The sequence below is a fragment of the Eublepharis macularius genome, chromosome 9, assembly GCF_028583425.1.
Source record: "Eublepharis macularius isolate TG4126 chromosome 9, MPM_Emac_v1.0, whole genome shotgun sequence".
NCBI classification, from domain to species: domain Eukaryota; kingdom Metazoa; phylum Chordata; class Lepidosauria; order Squamata; family Eublepharidae; genus Eublepharis; species Eublepharis macularius.
The window spans coordinates 94331058-94349206 of record NC_072798.1 but is presented as its reverse complement, the minus strand read 5'-3'; the positions used below and the strand labels follow the sequence as shown (position 1 = coordinate 94349206).

The window sequence follows — 18149 nt, the reverse complement described above, 5'->3', positions numbered from 1 at the left end:
TGAGGTGACAATGAGAAGATGGTGTATGTTTTTGTTGTTTATTTAGTTCCTTTGGCCAGATGTTAAAATGAAAAATCACAACTGACGTACAGCAGAACCCACCCATTCCAGCAATGCTAGAACAAGAGAAAGAATGTACAGGATATTCAAGGTATCTAGAGAGACAAACCTACTATAACTCACCCTCTCCGTCCCCCCACAACTGAATAAAAAGGTTCTCCAAATGCACTGAAGTGTAGGAGACGCCCAGATTTTGTCTTGGCCACTTTCACTTTGAATCTTTTCATGCCAAGATTTTGTCTTGGCCACTTTCACTCTAATTCATGCCATTCTTTTCAGCACTGTGGCAGAAAAATGTAGGGAATCAATGTGTGGATTGCACATGATCCCTGTGCAATTTTATGAATCCCTAAGTACAGAGGTGCAACTGGTGTGTGTATGCATATGTGTGTGTGTAAGCCGGGCTTTTTTTTCTGGGAAAAGAGGTGGTGGAACTCAGCGCCACGCGGCGCGGAAGGCAATCTCAACTCCCCTCTGTCTGGAGATCAGGGGGCGGGGCCACCAGCCATGTGACCATTTTCAAGAGGTTCCGGAACTCCGTTCCCCCGCGTTCCCCCTGAAAAAAAGCTCTGTGTGTAAGTATATGCATTCCCAATACTGGAAGAGCTGCCGTATCACTGACACAGCCAAACAGGAAGGTTCAGACTAAAAGTCACGGAATAACTTTGTAATGGGATGACAAATTCATTCTTTTAGGCAGCAAACGTACCTTCGCTATCTATATCATCATTCAGGTGGAAAACATTGTCGACTAATGGATCAGGAAGGAATGCCCAATCATTGTATTTCTCCAATGCATCATCTCCAACATTTACATCAGAACTGGATTTTGACTGGCCCTCATAGCTGCTTTTCCTCTGATATCTAAGCACCATTCTTGCCAATAGAGAACCTGCATCTAGTGTTTAAAAAACAAATTATCTACCAAGTTCTGAAATACTGGACAGATTTTATGTATGCAATCGATGGTACATGAAAAACCGCCTTGAAATGACAATACAATAAACCAAGAACTCCGAAAGCTCATTTGAGAAAAGTTAAGCCATTAAATGCTTCATATTGGTAACACTTTAGAGGTTGTGATGCAAGATCTTGTAATATGGATGCCCCACTATTACAACAGCCACAAAATCACTTCCTCTAGCAAATACGAACTCACTATCTATATTAATAAATTCCAGTACATGGTTGATAAGCCACCGACCTCTCCCAACCCCTGAAGGCATTGTTTTGGACACCCACCGCTGCTCACTGAAACACAGTGGAGTCCCTTTGGAAATGTTTAATTGAATGAAGACTGGGAGACAGCTAAGATCAAATGCTTCCAAGCTCCTAGCATTTGAGTGCATTAGGAATCTGTGTTAATTTTAATGGCCCATCAAAAAAAGCACTAATTGTACATTATTATTTAGAGGCTGCTTCAAACTTGCTAAAAGCACACTTGAATCCAGTCTATAACCACTTACGTGTTTGTTTCCTGAAGGATGCCCTTTTATCAGGAAACAAGGGGAACAGCCAAGAAGATTCAATTCTTCCAATGCCGAATCCTCCAAGACATATGCTGCTGTTAGCTACATCCAGACTTAGCTTTTTCAAGAGCAAGCTAATGATCTGGCTGTCTCCTTTCTTGATGCTGACAGTCAGGGCACTTCGAATATCCTGCTCACGGGCACCACTGTTCAGCAGCAGTTCGACCAATTCAGGATTGCTTCCTTTCTCACAAACCTATTACAGGATAAACAATGAATGAATGCTTATACTTCTGGCAATCTACTGGGAACATCTCCACTAAAATAAATAGAAGCTGCACAAGACTAAACCTGCTTTCGCTTCCCATGTGTCAAAATCTCTTGAATAGGCTGATACAGAATAATTGTGAGAGATGAATTATCAGGGTTAGTCATGAAATCATTTCAGTGAAAGAAAAGCAATTAAGGCCTTTATTACTTAACAAAAGCTTCTTCCGATGCTGCAGCAATGCCATGTTCCAAGATGTATATAAACCACGATCTAAATATGCCAGACCTATGACATTTCAAGAGATCTGTTCCTCTCCTGCTGCCTCAATCCCCTCTTGGAAAAAAAATGTGAGAGAAAAACGGGTAACAGCCAGTCAAGAGACTCAAGCTGTGTTTCCCAGATTAACCCAGGCTTCTGGGTTCGGGTCCCCAGATCGGATCAGAGATTCTCTTTCGGTTTGGGAAAGCCAGATTTAGCTGACATAAATCTGGCTTTTTTTCCTTGGCTCCCGAACCCAGATTGTACACCCTTACTTCTGGCCCACTTGTGCTTACATCCAAATGGGCAAGCCTCAGCATGCATCCTGTGGTTGTCCTCTGCAGGCTGACTCTCAACTACAGCACCCAAGCACTTAATATATTTGATACATTTCATATCAAGTTATCCCTTTTCTCCCTCCTGCAATGGGAGCCACGTTCCAAGTTTTAGTTTATGTGGGTGCCCAGGAATATGACAGAATATGGGGAAGGGTGCTTTTTATTAAAACTTTTTTTGTGTTTAAAAACTTTTCTACTCAGAGTAGCCAAAATGAATTGGCTGCATCTGTGGTATCATTGTTTATACAGGATATGCTAAAACAAACAATCCCCAAACGAGCATCCAATCTTCAGATCAATGCAATGAAATACACCTGAGCATACATACTTGATAAATTAAGGAGTTTGCCTTTGTCTTCTTATTCACATCAGCTCCAAGCAGTAACAAACATTCAGACATAATGGTATTGAATTCTGCACATGCTTTCTCCAACATCACGTTTTTTAGATCATCGTTGTCGGCTATCTTGGCAAAGCATTTACAGCAAACATTCTGAAACTAAATTAGGAAGATGGACAATTGGAAGTGAGCGACAATCTTCTGGAACGTGTCAGAAATTAGGTGTGCTGGGATTGGGGAGAAGGCCACTGAAAGAGAGTCTGAAAGGTTCAAGATACCTTGGGGTCTCTTTGTTCATTGAAGCACATAGACATCTGATAGAAAATAACAGTGTCAAATGACTCCTGAATGAGCAGCTTCGCAAAACAAGGTGATAGGTCAAGTATTGTTATAATTGCGTGAAATCCCTAAGAAACAGAAAGGTATCAGAATGGTAAAATCAGAAACAAAGAGGTATGCTGCTAAAAACATTCTGCTTGAAAACAATAAAGTCTTGAAACTAAATTACTGAAGATATTTCACAAAACTTGGTACAATTGGTCAGTTCTGCAACATGGTAGAATTATGCTAGACCCAGGTAGAATCTAGCAGAATTCCATCTTGTTGGCTTTCTCTGTATTATAGGCTTTGCTGGGCATGAATAGAAGTTTCCTGCACTGTTGTGATATAATGATGCTATCACATGTCAACAAAGCTATCATTCTGCCCGCTGGCTCAAATCAATTGTGTTTTGCAGTATGAAGGTGAAGCCAGAATTTCCATACACCACAACAGGTAACAGAAGGTGCAGAAGCTTTGGCAGACATCCCAATTAAAATTTGTGTTTGTTGAAGCTATTGTCCTACCACTATGGGCAAATTCTGGGTAGCCATCTCAAGGTCAAGGACATTTATTAAAGAGATTTACCATGTACTCTGCCACTATTTGCCTAAAAAGCTAAAATGTAAAGAGGAAAAGCACACATGCAAGCGCCAAATTGATTGCAGAATTCCTCTATGAGATCTCTTATTTAACTACAAGAAAATAGATTCCTCATTTGCTCAAAATTGAGGACTGATTCACTTATGCTCATCACCTGACAACTACACCATGATGACTTGCATGTGGGAATGAGTCATCACAGACAGAACAGGCAGGTCCTCTTCTAGGCAACGTTCTTCTGTGGAATCAGTTCCCCGTTCACTGCCAGTCATCAAACCTGGTTCCGCTCATGCAAGTATATTATTTGAATATTCTACACACAGGATTACTGGACTCTTGATAAGTGTACTGACTCCATTGCTGATCATTATATCGGCAGCGTGAGAGGCAACAGCAAAGTTTTACCTGTGCTCCATTTATGCACGCAGTATCATTTGATGCTGCCATCAAAAAGTTCTTGGTCTCTAAAGGTTAAGCAACTGACAGTGAAATCCTGAGCACGGTTTCTCCAGTGGAGTAACTCTGCTTAGGATTGCACTGTGAGGCCGCTCAGTTCTTGACCTCAAAAAGTTCTGCAACGGAGGCTGCAATCCTAAGCACACTGACTTGGAAGCAAGCCTCAGTAAAACCTGTGAGGCGTACTACTAATTAAACATGCTTACAATTAAGATAGAAGACTGTTTTCACTAAAACCAAAGGTTAAAGAAGCTGTTACTCTCAAGAGCACCACCACTCAGAGAGGAAAACAGAGTTGCGCTTACCGTAACTACTGTTCATTGACGTCTTCTGTGCAGACACACATGGGACTGCGCCTGCGCAGGCCTGCCGACCGGATTTTTCTTTCTAGCAAACGTCCACTAGGGGGCGCACGTCCGACCCAAAGCGCATGCGCGGCCGTTTCCCGCCCGAGCGACATTGGGCGACGTCGCCCCCTTTCCCCTCAGTTTCTCCTTTGCCGCCGAATGCCTTCACATTATCTGGAAGAACACAGCGGGGTAGGAGGGAGGGTTGTGTGTCTGCACAGAAGACGTCAATGAACAGTAGTTACGGTAAGCGCAACTCTGTTTTCACTGTCCGTCTTCTGTGCAGCCCCACATGGGAGACTCACAAGCCACTTACCCAGGAGGCGGGCATGTGTTCTCACCGAAAAAGAGACTGAAGCACAGCATTACCAACAGCAGCCTCTTTCCTTTCCCACACATCTAGTGCGTAATGTTTAGCGAACGTGTCAGAAGACGACCACGTTGCAGCCCTGCAGATGTCTTGCAAGGGCACGCCCCTAAGGAAGGCCGCAGAGGCAGCTTGCGCTCTGGTGGAATGAGCTTTTACTTCCAAAGGGCAAGGTAACTTAGCATGCGAGTAGCAGGCTCTAACAGTTTGAGTGACCCAACGGGAAATTGACTGGGCTGTAGCAGCCTTTCCCTTCCTGGGCCCATAATAGCACACAAACAGTTGTTTGGCACTCCTAAACTGTGATGTACGTTGGAGGTAAAATAAAATAGCCCTTCTCACATCCAAGGAATGTAAAGCCCTTTCAGAGTTATCAGAAGGGTCAGGAAAAAAGATAGGTAGGACAATGTCCTGCGAGGTGTGAAATTGAGTAGACACCTTGGGCCTAAAACGAAGGTCCGGCCTGAGAACCACCTTATTTTGATGGACCTTCAAAAAGGGAGAATCCCACCTCAGGGCAGCAAGCTCGCTAACCCTGCGGGCAGATGTAATGGCAATCAGGAAGGCCGCTTTACAGGACAACCATTTTAAATCACAAGTAGCCAGTGGTTCGAAGGGTGATTTCATAAGTCCCGTCAGCACTACCTGCAGTGACCATTGGGGAATAATTTCCTTGACTTGTGGAAACATATTATACAACCCGTTCAAAAAAGACTTCGACAAACTGTGGGAGAACACCGTCTTCCCATCTATTTTAGGGTGGAAGGCTGAAATGGCAGCCAAATAGACTTTAATATAGGAATTAGAGAGTCCCCCATCCTTTAGGGACAGGAGGAACTCAAAAATAAAAGACAACTGGCAATCTCAAACATTAACTGCGGTGTCAGCAGCCCAGGCCTCAAAACGCTTCCATTTAGCTGCGTATGACCTGCGAGTGGTGTCCCTACGGGCATTCAGCAAAATTTCAGCTACCCTGTCAGACATCCCCTCCGTCCCCGAATGTGCCAAGCAGTGAGGTTGAGTTTGGGTAGGTCGTGATACCAAACCCCTTTGTCGGACAGAAGGTCCGGGTTCAGTGCGAACCGATAATATGACCCCTGCGAAAGCTGCATGACGTGTTGGAACCATGCTTGTCTGGGCCAGAAGGGGGCCACTAGAATTAAGTGCGGCCCATCCCTCTGGATTTTGCTGACGACCCGAGACAGCAGTGGGAACGGAGGGAAGGCATAAAACAGGTGCCCTGTCCAGCGTATCTGGAACGCGTCCCCCAGGGAGCGGTGACCTAGCCCTCCCCTGGAACAGAATTGCGGAGCCTTCTTGTTGGCCTCTGCCGCAAAGAGGTCCACGTCCGGGAACCCCCAGTCCAAAAAGATGGCGTTCAGGTAATTGTCTGCTACGGTCCATTCGTAGCTGTCGAATCGCATCCGACTCAGTTTGTCTGCGATGACATTGGTGGTGCCGGGAATATGGACCGCCTGAAGGAACACGCCTCTGTCCATGGCCCAGTTCCAGATCCGAACGGCCTCGTCGCAGAGGGCCTTGGATGTAGTGCCCCCTTGTTTGTTCAGGTAGAACATCGTGGTGCAATTGTCTGTGAGCACCTGAACCGCTTTCCGCTGCAGCGTGTCTGTGAATGCGATAAGGGCATAACGGACCGCTCTCAATTCTAGCAGGTTAATATGATCTCTCCTTTCCTGCTCTGACCAAATCCCATGTGCCCTCAGGGCACCACACTGGGCTCCCCATCCTACTGTGGAGGCATCAGTCGAGATTGTGATCTCGGTCTGGATGGACCCAAACGCAACACCCCCAAGGAAATTAGTCTCATCAAGCCACCATTGTAAGGCCCGGATAATCCCTCTGGGGATGGAATATCGTTTATTCTGGGACTCGTGTTCAAAATCATGAACCGACAGGAACCACAGCTGGAGAGGTCGCATGTGCAACCGGGCCATAGGGGTGACAGCTGTAGAAGAGGCCATGATGCCCAGGAGCCTCTGGATCGCAGTCACGGATTGGAACCTGCACTTGGAAAAAAGGTTCACCATCCTGCCAATTCTTAACGCACGCTCCCTGGGGAGAAAACCTCTGTTTACGCCACCATCCAATTCCATACCGATAAACAGTATTCTCTTGGACGGGGTAAGGTTAGACTTTTGCAAATTAACCAAAAGCCCTAACCGGGAGCAGATGAGCATCACTGTACGAATCTGGGCCAGGAGTGCATCAGCAGAGGGACCTGCTAGGAGCCAATCGTCAAGGTAGGGATAGATGGTACAACCCCGTTCCCTCAAATAAGCCACTACCACAGCCATACACTTAGAAAAAACTCGTGGGGCTGTTGAGAGACCAAAGGGAAGCACTTGGTAATGGTAGGCCTTATTGTTACAAAGAAATCTAAGGTACTTCCAATGATCAGGATGGATGGCAATATGAAAGTATGCATCCTTGAGGTCCAGGACAGCGAACCACATGTCCTCGGGCATTAACTGGAGGACCGTGTTCAAGGTAAGCATCCTGAACCTCTTGACGAGAACGAATTTATTCAGTTCTCGCAGGTCCAAGATGGGTCGCACCCCTCCATCTTTCTTGTCTACCAGGAACATCCTGGAGTAAAAGCCTAAGGGGGGGGGTCCTGAGGGAGCACCTCCCGCACAGCCCCCTTCTCTAGCAGTGCCACAACCTCAGCCTGTAAATTATCAGAAGAGGATTGTAATGAGTGGTCAGGAAGAGACAACAATGGGTAAACATCAAACTGAATTTTATATCCAACATTAATGATTTTAAGAACCCAACTATCGGATGTAATTTCTGCCCATGCAGAGGCAAACTGAACCAATCTGTTCCCAAACATGACAGACTGTTCAAATTCTAGTCAGAACTGCTTTGGCTGCGTTGCTGACTCTTTGGCATCGTGGGCTTGGGGACCGCGATGAGGGCGGTAGCTAGGTCTCCGGCGCTGAAAGGAACTTGCAGGCTGCTGGAATTACCTGTAGGACCCATAACGGGGATACGGCTGGTATCGCTGTTGCCGACCACGATAGCCCTGTGAAGGGCGATACTGGAACCGATTTTCGGTGGATGGTCTGGTTGGGAGGATGCCGTAGGATGGTGGCTGTCAGCCGATCTTTGCATTTTTGGGAGAGGTAGTCATCCGTCTTGGATGAGAATAGGGATTGACCCTCAAAGGGCAGATTCTCAACTTTATTACGTGTCTCGACCGGCAACGCAGTCGTGCGGAGCCACGAGTGTCTGCGGAGGACGACGGAGGAAGCTAGCGCCCTCGCAGAGGTATCAACAGTGTCACGGCCCGCGTTTATTTGTTGCCGAGACAGCCGCAGGGCCTCATTGAGGATCACCTTTGCCAACACCCTCTGGTCTGCCGGCAGTTTTTCCATGAAGGCCGCCATACGGTTCCAGAGGAATATCTGGTACGCCCCCATGATGGCTGAATAGTTAGAGATTTTCAGCGTCAGGGCAGCAGAGGAGTATAATTTCTTGCCCAGGGAGTCCAGTTTCCTGCTCTCCTTGTCAATGGGCACCGCATAAGACCCCTGGCGTTGGCGGGTCTGCATTTCCTCTGTAATGAGGGAAGAAGGAGACGGATGCGCAAAGAGGTATGCACAAACGTCATCCCGCGTCTTGTATAGGGCCTCCAGCTTGCGGGACGTCGGGTACACAGAGGCCGGCTTCTCACAGATGTCGTGAATGATCTCCACCAAGCCCTCGGTGAACGGGAAGGCAATAGTCGGAGGGTTGCCGGACTGGACATATTGTAGAATCTTGTCCTTCAGCTTAGGATCTACAGTCGATATCTCGATGTCAAGAGAACGGGCCATCCTGACCATTTGCTCCGAATATAGCCGATAATCCTCAGAGGGTGACACACGACCAGTCCCAATGATGATGTCATCTGGCGACGGGTCAGATGGTGGGCTAGGACTCGGGCACTGATAAGGCTCTGCACATTGGTAAGGTGAGACGCGTGTAGGAGAACCATAGTGGGAGAACTCACTCCGAGTGTCACCCCAATACTCCCTGCCAAACGATGGAGAGCTGGCATACAGGGAGCCCTCTCTGTCGTAGCCACTCCGAGGAAGGTGGTAAGGCCGGTCCCCCCTCACCATATAGTCATCGGCATGCCACGTCTCGGCAGCCCGAGGTGGAGCGTCGGGTAGATCACCATCGCCATCAGTGGAGTGGTGCAACGGAGATGACAGGTGCGGTGATGGGGTCGAGGGCTTCTCCCAGAGGACCTCATCCCTCTGGACCGACGTCGATTGCTGGTGCTTAGATTTTTTCTTTGACTTCTTTCCGCCCTTGGAGGCTGAAGTCGGATCGGAGCTTCGGTTCCGGTCAATCGGAGCCGGCGACATAGACAACAGATCCGAAACCTTCGGATCCGACCGAGGGCCCGTCTTCGGAACACGACCAGTGCGAGCCGATTCAGTGGGCTTCGGAGTTGATGACGTCGGAGTCGGAGTCGGATCCGACGGCTTGGGAACCGACCCAGCCGGGATGTTCGGATCTGACGAAGTCCTCGGCACCTTCGGAGCCGATGTGGCGGTCGGTTCCGACCTCGATGGGGACCTGGAACGGTGCCACTTCCGAGTCGGATCCGACTGCGGAGTGGAGTGCTTGCGACCTGACGCGGAACTCGCAGCCTCCTTCGGATCCGGGGTCGGGCGTTGGGCTTGTCGGCGATCCGGCGATCGGGAACGCGAAGTGGAGGCGGCCCTCCGGACAGATTCCGTCTCAGGGGGGGTGTCAACCGTCCCACCAGCCGGTGGCGGCCCCCCCGGGGTACCCGGGGCCCCCGAAGCCCGCATCGCCCTTCTCCACAGCAGGGCGTTCAGCCTATTCGCCCTCTCAGCCCTCGCCTTCGGGGTGAACCGTTGGCAGTGCTCACATTTCCCGACGATGTGCCCTTCTCCCAGGCACTCGAGGCACACGGAGTGACCATCCGTCCTCGTCATCTTCGTGGAGCAGATGGAACAGAGCTTAAAAAGCGACTTCTCAGACATCTTCCACAGAAAAAGTTTCCTCAGAAAAGCGGACAGCTAGATCTTTACCGGTCGGCGGCAAAGAAGAAACTGAGGGGAAAGGGGGCGACGTCGCCCAATGTCGCTCGGGCGGGAAACGGCCACGCATGCGCATTGGGTCGGACAGGCGCCCCCTACTGGACGTTTGCTAGAAAGAAAAATCCGGTCGGCAGGCCTGCACAGGCGCAGTCCCATGTGGGGCTGCACAGAAGACGGACAGTGAACATACCGCTTTCCGGACTCCACAGGCCCCCACAGGGTGAACAAGAGCCCTAGCATTTTTACAAGAACAAGAAAAGCTCTCTCGTGGACACTATTAAGCAACAATAACCTAATTTACTCTCTCAGTGCTCAACGTGCAAATTCCAAAGAACTGTTACAGTCATAAATACACAATGATACAATAAATGGTTACACATAAACCAAGTCTAACCAATTCATGTAACAAATCAATCCATACACTCATCTGTGCAATCTATGCAGTCCGTAATGATTTTACTGCTCTCTTTCATTGTAGTTCTTTTCTTCGTGGTTTCAAGGTCGTTAATCCCTGCCTCACTGTGGAAAGGGTGTCCGTTTGATTTTAGGGGTGTGCAACCTGAAAAGATTCGGGTTTCCTGATTCGGGTGTACCCAAAGCGGGAAAAAGTTCTGGAAATCCCCGAAATCCGAAGCGGCATGCCGCTTTGGATTAGGGTTTCCAGGTCGCTTTGGTATGCGCCGTAAAGATTTGGAGAATACTGAAGTGACAGGGGAGGAGGGAGGGGGAGGCTGCCCCCACCCTTAAACACCCACCTCCACCCTTTTACCCCCCCTTACCTTGTGCAGCCAGTGCCTTCCCTGCTGCCACCGTGGCCGGCACGGCTGGCCGGCAGAGAGGGCCTTCCCTCCTGCCGGTGCCAGGTAAGTGGGGAGATGGGGAGGAAAGGGTGGGAGGGAATGGTTAGGTTTAAACGGCTCTGCCACTTGCGAAAGGGCCCTTTAAACCTAACCCCCTGGGTCCCCCAAAGCTTCCCGAAGCATTCTGAATGCTTCGGGAAGCTTTGCTTCGGGGTTTCCGGATCGGATCCCTGAAACACACACCCCTATGAAACAGGTCGTTTGCAACGTGCAAGCAACATGCTTGAAGTCAGAAACAAAAGTCTAATGGTTCTTTTTGCTCTTGAGAAAGCTGACAGAGGCAAAACAAACCAGAGCTGGCAGTCTGTCGAGCAAATTAAAAATTTCTGCGCTGCATAGAAGCAGATTTATGACATCTGATTGGACTGAGCCATGACACTTGTAGATTAACAACCTTGAAACCACAGAGAAAAGAACTACAATGAAATAGAGCAGTAAAATCATTACGGACTGCATAGATTGAACAGATATGTGTATGGATTGATTTGTTCCATGAATTGGTCAGACTTGGTTTATGTGCAACCATTTACTGTATCATTGTCAGGGCCGGCGCGCCCATGGAGGCCAGGTAGGCGGTGGCCTCGGGCACGCGGGCATTGGAGGGGCGCCGGAGGGGGTGTCAGGGGTGGAGGTGTAGGTGCGCACAGCGAAGCTGGCATGACTGGGCTGCAGCTACTGCTGCAGCCAGCCAGCCAGCTCTGCACTGCCGCCGCCGCCACACACCCCAGTTAGGTGCAGCCTCCGGGCGCCGCCCCAGCAGCGGCTTGTGGCTTGTGGGCCCAGCTGAGGTGCGTGGCGGTGGCAGCACGGAGCTGGCTGGCTGGCTGCAGCAGCAGCCGGCCACAGCAGCTCCGCTGCGTGCTCCTCCGCCCCAGCCGGTCGCAGAAGCCGTGAGCTGTTGCTGGGGTGGCACACGGAGCAGCCTCTGCGCGCCGCCCCAGCAGTGGCTCGCAGCTTCTGCGCTCGGCTGGGGCATGTGGCGGCGGCGGCACGGGGCTGGCTGGCTCGGGGCTCCGAGCTGCCCAGCCCCCCGCGGCACGTGATGACATCTGCGATGATGTCATCACGCAGTCTGTGGCGTGCTCGCATGCGCAGAGCGCACGCACGCCGCCTCGGGCGCCAGAACCTCTGGCACCGGCCCTGATCATTGTGTATTTATGACTGTAACAGTTCTTTGGAATTCACACACTGAGCACTGAGCACTTTAAATGCGAGTAAATTAGTTTATTGTTGCTTAATAGAGTCCATGAGACAGCTTTTCTTGTTTTCACTAAAAGACAACTAGTTTCTGAACTTCTTGTGTTTATGCAATGTTCTCACACAGCCTTGAGTAATGCATGCACGAGTTTCAACATTTTCATACTCTTAAAAATACCACACACATTTTTTTAATTTGGAAGAGGCCACACGTCCCAGAAGAAAACCGAGATTACATGCTTTTTTATGGGAAAGAGATTAAGAATTGATAAATGCACATCTTTAAGAGGTCACTAGTTAACAGGAAAAAACGCAGTGACAATGTCACTTGAATTTTAAACCCACATTTCAAGGGACTACCATTCATGTTAAGGACAGCTGTCTTACAAACCATATGAATTAAAGCCAGAAGTTAGAAACTATAATCCCAACTAACTAATAGGCAGAGCTCATTTTGAGAGGGAACACGCAGGAACACAGTTCCCCAAAGAGGTCACATGACAGGTGGCCCTGCCCACCTGACTCTCAGCCATTTTGGGCCTGTTTCAGCCTGGATTGGGTCCGAAATGGCCTGGATCGGGCCGCTGACGGGTGGTGGATCACCCTCCTGCTCAGCAGCGACCCGATCCTGACCATTTTGGGGCCCTTTTTGGCCATTTTCAGCCCCCCTTTTCCATTTTGGGCCCCATTTTGGCCCTGAATGGCCAGGATTGGGTCCAAAACAGCCAGGATAGGTGATGTCAGGGGTGTGGCATATGCAAATTAGCTATGCTAATAGCACACTTCTGATGATGTCAGAGGGCATGGCATATGCTAATGAGTTATGCTAATGAGTTCCTCCAGCTCTTCTTCTACGAAATGACCCCTGCTAATAGGAGTGAGAGGGGGCAGGAATCACAAATGGAAGAATTCAACTTCGGCATGGGACAAGGCTAAAGAAGGCACAAACGGGGGGGGGGGGGGAGCAGGAGTTTCTGGAATTAAATAGTACGATTTAATACGAAACTCTCCAGCCCAGGCTTGCCCACTAACAGAGAGTATAGGAGTAGATAGGAGCCAAGACACTCTAGAAACTAAGTAGAAAATCACAGCACTGAAGATGAGTTTCCCAAAGATGCCCCCGAACCACCTGCATCTTTATACCAGACACATACATGCATCTGTATTTCAACAACATCCTTAAATCGCCATAGAGTAGAAACCAAAATTGTTGCCAGAACATGTATTGTTGCAATACACAAGTTCTTTCTCGTGATCAAGGATCCCAGCAGACTTAAGCCTAGGCACTGTATCTCTAGAAATTAAAGAGAGGGAGTCAGGAATATTAAACACAGGCATGAAATTAAACACAAAATGCTTTTTCCTATTTGCTCCCAATTCTTTTCCTGTTGCACACCCCCACCCCTAACACACTCTTTGGGTTATTTGGTTTTTACAGATTTTATCATATATGAAAAAAGCATTATTCCCGCAAAAACATCACACGTTCTTATAGTGAGTGCACAACTACTGGAGAAATGGCCATTCATACCAACACATCGTACCAATTCCCATATGTACTTATTTGACTTATGTTTCCTGAATTTCTAATCTAAACAGAGAGTAATTCCTAATATTTAAAATATATATATATTTCATGTCTTCTGCATAAGACTATGACATTTCTAGTTATCTAAAGACCAAACCGTGACCAACTTACTGAAACTCAGTAAAATGTAATGACTCCAATTTATGAAAAGTGAAATACACAACTTTATTAAATTTGTTAATATTACTTTATATGCAGCAGCTAGCTATACCAGCTCCAAACAAGGCTGCTCCCAGAGTAAGTAAAGTTATTTACAATACATGCAATTAGCAATAAATTGAAATAATCTCAAACGGCATGGACAATTCAAAGAGAGACCACCAAAGGTCTAAGGTTCATATAATTCATTCAAGACTTGCAAAAACACAATCAGCTTAGTCAAGCATCAATTTTAACAAAAAGTTTTTAAAGTGCTCATATAACTGCTGACGGGTTTGCCAGCAAGAGGTTCCAGTGTTCGGATGACCCTTTCTCAAAGCAGTTACAGAAACCACATTTCAAAAGGATAAAACCAGCAAGTCAAAAAATGTCACAGCCTCAATAATGCACAGTAGCGGCTTGCTCAATGGCATAAGCCATTTCTAGGGCTGCATTTCTCTTTGGTATTTCAGATTAAACAGAACTTTTTATTTTGTACCTTGATCAACAGGATACATTTGTAGTGAATGGAGTACAGTGTCTGCCATTCCCTGCTGTAACAACATTTCAAGAGCACCTGAACACGCCACTACGGAAGAAAGTATTTGAAATCCACACTTCTGAATGCCAGGGTTTCCAATAAACTAGAAACAAAGCAAAAATATGAAAAAATATAGATTTCTCTCTAAGAACTGTTTCAAACAATCACTTAAGCCATATGTGAGCAGCACCGCCTTAGCTTTTTTTGCCACAGAAATCTTTGCAACTAAATGGAAGAAGACTTATATAAGTCAGGCCACAGAGCTGACAGAGGATGTTGAGACTGCAGCAACACTCAGCCATGCGGCCACAGTCATGAGACAGTGTCTTGTACGCACATACAGCCAGGCCAGTTTTTCACAGGAGCTGTGTTTCAAATATTGCAGTGGATTGCATTTGTCTAGGAATAAATCAGATTTAGGTAAACAAGACTGTAGTATTTAGAAGCGGCAAAGCAATTTCCATAAAAACGGAGAGATTACATAAAGACCTGTATATGAAAATTGTCCAAAGCTTTGCCACGGTTCAGTTATCTCATAAATCAATTTGCAGTGGGGAAATTTGTTACGAAACAAAACTATGTCGCCTTACCCTGTTCAGAGCATCCAGGACCAGCGTGTGAGCCCCTTCCAACAAACACTGGTTTTTAATAATTTTTAATGTCAGAGCCAGGTCAGCATCTCCCAATGAGCTATTTGGCTGTTCTTTCATTTCTCCTGTAATACACAAATAAACAGAAACAGCATTTCTCTAGCAAACAAAAATATTGGTATGAAAATGAGTCAAGAGGTTGGAGCCAAGCAGGGCTTTTTTTTCTGGGAAAAGAGGTGGTGGAACTCAGTGGGTTGCCCTGGGAGAAAATGGTCACATGGCTGGTGGCCCCGCCCCCTGATCTCCAGACCGAGGGGAGTTTCGATTGCAATCTAAACTCCCCTCTGTCTGGAGATCAGGGGGTGGGGCCACCGGCCATGTGACCATTTCCAAGAGGTTCCGGAACTCCGTTCCACTGCATTCCAGCTGAAAAAAAGCCCTGGAGCCAAGTCTCCACCAGCAGAAGGCACTGACAGTTGTGTTCCCTCGTGCCAGCAGACTCTTCTTTCCCCAGGAAAGTTGATCCCTGGGATTGGGGTACCTGAGAAAACTAATAGCCACATGGGGGGGGGGGGTTGCACTGAGGAGGGGGAAAGGAGCAGAAATCCCCCTTACCTCTTGTGTCAACTTTTCCAGAGACAAAAGAAATGGCTGGGGGAGGAGAAAATGGGAAGGGGCCCCAATTTTTGTGCCCATGGACAGCAGGGTCCAACCCAAAGTTTTTTAAAAAAACTATATATGAAAGCCCAAATCATATCATTCTATTAGAGCAACAGAAGACCTAACTCACAGTTGAGACAAAAATCATCTGCTTGCATCTCCCTTATTCTCTCTTGGTATGAGGACATTACTAGTTAGTTAACTCGTAACAAGCAAGCTCATGGTCCAGCTCAAGGTAAGCACAAAGCATATTTAAACTCATTGATTTCAACAGGAGAGTTCTTAACTCTCTGAGCTTTGCTTGCTTTAGTGGATTATGTACACTAGGAGACAGGCACAGGGAACACATCTTAATCAGTTATTGTGAACCTCTCAGCAGCTTTCAAGACTCTGGTAGCCTTCCAGAGTGCCACGCTGGGTGAGAGTTGGGAGGAACCACGCACAGAACGATGGTTCCAATCCTCCTTTGAGGGCAGGTTTCGAAAGATGAGGTGCAGAGACTGCTGCTGTTCCCTTCAGTTCTACAAGGTTCCATCTCATCTCCTAGGCTATTCTAACATGTCTGTGGAACCACAGGGAGAGGCTGCCCAGAGGTTTGGGACAGGATGTCACGAGTTGACATCCAGCTCCACCTTTCCTTTTTGACTTTTAAGAAAGCTGTGGATTTGCTAAACAGAGTGGTTATCAGCTGAAGAAGCGCAATCAGGCTAATGCTGAACCCAAACAAAATAGAGGCAGCTTTGACAGGGGATTTTGCTAATCATGGAATAGGTATACCGCCTGTAGGAAGGATTTATACTTTGTCTGGAGGCCCAGGTTTGCAGTTATTCTTTTTCTAGGTTGTAGCAAGGAATGTACTGTACTGCAACCTTTTATTGGCATTCAGTAAAAACAATTTACATCAAGCAGGGCAGAAACCAAAATACAGCAAAATCAGTCGACAGAAGAATTAACCGTATACTCCCTAATCCACATAGCAATTGGGAAATACAATGAAACCGTATATGTAGTGTGGGGACAATGAGCTGATAGTAAGAAAGAAACTAATTCTCTGTCAGATTGACCCTGACGATTGAGCAACAGAGGGCTAATCAAAGAGTCCTGTACGTGAACACAAAAGTCACAATAAAATAAAACATGAATTACAGATTCGGGTTGCATCCTTCCACCAGGATATAGTCTATTGAGGTAGGGTGTGTTTGTAAATCTCCCAAACAGAATTTCAGAGGGTAAAACGTTAAAACGTGCGAGCATAAAAGCTCGGCATAAGCGAGGGAAAAACAGCGATGAAAAATAAACGGCAGGGCTTTTAAGGGTCAGCCTATATAGAATGCATTGTGGTAGTCCAATCTGGAAGTCGCCAGAGCGTGTACAACTGTGTCCAGAGTTGGCTTCTCTAGGAAGGATTGCATTTGGTAAAAGGCATTCCTTGCTCTATATAGGTTGACCCTTAAAACAATCTTGAAAGCTTCATTTGGTGCAGAGCATGGCGGCCCAATTACTGACAGAGGCAAACTGCTTTAATCCCGCGACACCAATCTTGACAAAGCTTTGATGACTTCTGATTTTTCTCCAGACCTAGTGAAAGGTGTTGGTTTTGAAAGCCCTAAATGTTAGGAATAAGATGCTTCACTTTCTCCAGCGTAATCAACTTGTGTATCACACGGAGAAAATGTACAATCTGTTCACATGCTGTCAGAGATTCAGCAGGAGATGTGAGATAAGGGCCATTTAAGCAACAGGATCAAGATTAGAGTCCCAGAGCACATTTTTATGTTCATTTTATTGCAATTGTGCTGTTTTAACAGTATTTATAAAAAGCTACTCGGGAAGTTTAGGAACAATGAGTGGGGTTAAAAGCTTTTTTTTAATTTAAGTAAAAATTATTTCCCAATAAAATAACGCGAGTTTGCATCTTGCATCTTACACTGTTTTGGAGTGTATTTTTGTGTAATTTTTTTGTTATTTATGTATGGATTACAAATAAGCTAGCTCATCTTCCAATGAGCAGATGCTGATCCAATTTTTATTTGTTCCACTATAGTCCACATACACTGGACTATATAGTCCACTCATATAGTGGACTATATATGGACTTTATAGTCCATATAAAGTTATGAAGAAAGTACTAGACTTCGAAGTAAAAAAAAAACATAATCCTTTTGTTTCCTCCTTTTTAATCACATTATGAAACATTACAAAGAATACTTGAATATGGACTATATTTTCTCACTTGGCCCACAGCTAAACTAATATTCACTGAGAATTTGCTTACCTGGATTCATAAAATGTAAAATAATTCGAAGTGCTTCCAGCTGCACAGATGACAACTTTTTATGCTTCTTTAGAATCTTCACAGCTCTGGATGCAGCCGCCGCCATTATATCCAGAGGAGGATAACTGGCAAGATCAATCAGGTAAACAATTGGACTCCATATTTCTCAATTGCACATTAGTCTGTAATATTCTTGCTTTTTTATAAACGAAACTGTATCTTAGAAAACAGCACCTGCTAACTTAGCATCCTAACACAGTATGCAATGTTCATGCCTTTGAGTCTAAACAGAATCTATTTTGTTACACCTGCTGGGATGAAAAGATCCACACAACTGGTTTTCTGCTCACAAGCTTTGGATTTGGTGTTTCTTGAACAACTCCTGTGAGGGC

At 46.6% G+C, this 18149-nt stretch overlaps 1 protein-coding gene across 2 annotated transcripts in view; it reads right to left on the bottom strand.

Annotated features, from left to right (window-relative positions):
* Window positions 1–18149, bottom strand: part of LRRK2 (leucine rich repeat kinase 2) — a 129391-nt gene that overhangs the window by 61038 nt on the left and 50204 nt on the right. For both annotated transcript variants that reach the window (XR_008597615.1, XM_054988034.1), the window contains exons 13-20: window positions 17758–17882; window positions 14823–14947; window positions 14191–14335; window positions 13120–13259; window positions 3015–3143; window positions 2725–2895; window positions 1527–1785; window positions 770–958 (exon numbers count right to left, since the gene is read on the bottom strand). Coding sequence is in view for 1 of the 2 variants with exons in the window: in XM_054988034.1 (XP_054844009.1) it covers window positions 770–958; window positions 1527–1785; window positions 2725–2895; window positions 3015–3143; window positions 13120–13259; window positions 14191–14335; window positions 14823–14947; window positions 17758–17882 (1283 nt within the window). In the remaining variant the exon portion in view is untranslated. The remainder of the gene's footprint in view (window positions 1–769; window positions 959–1526; window positions 1786–2724; window positions 2896–3014; window positions 3144–13119; window positions 13260–14190; window positions 14336–14822; window positions 14948–17757; window positions 17883–18149) is intronic.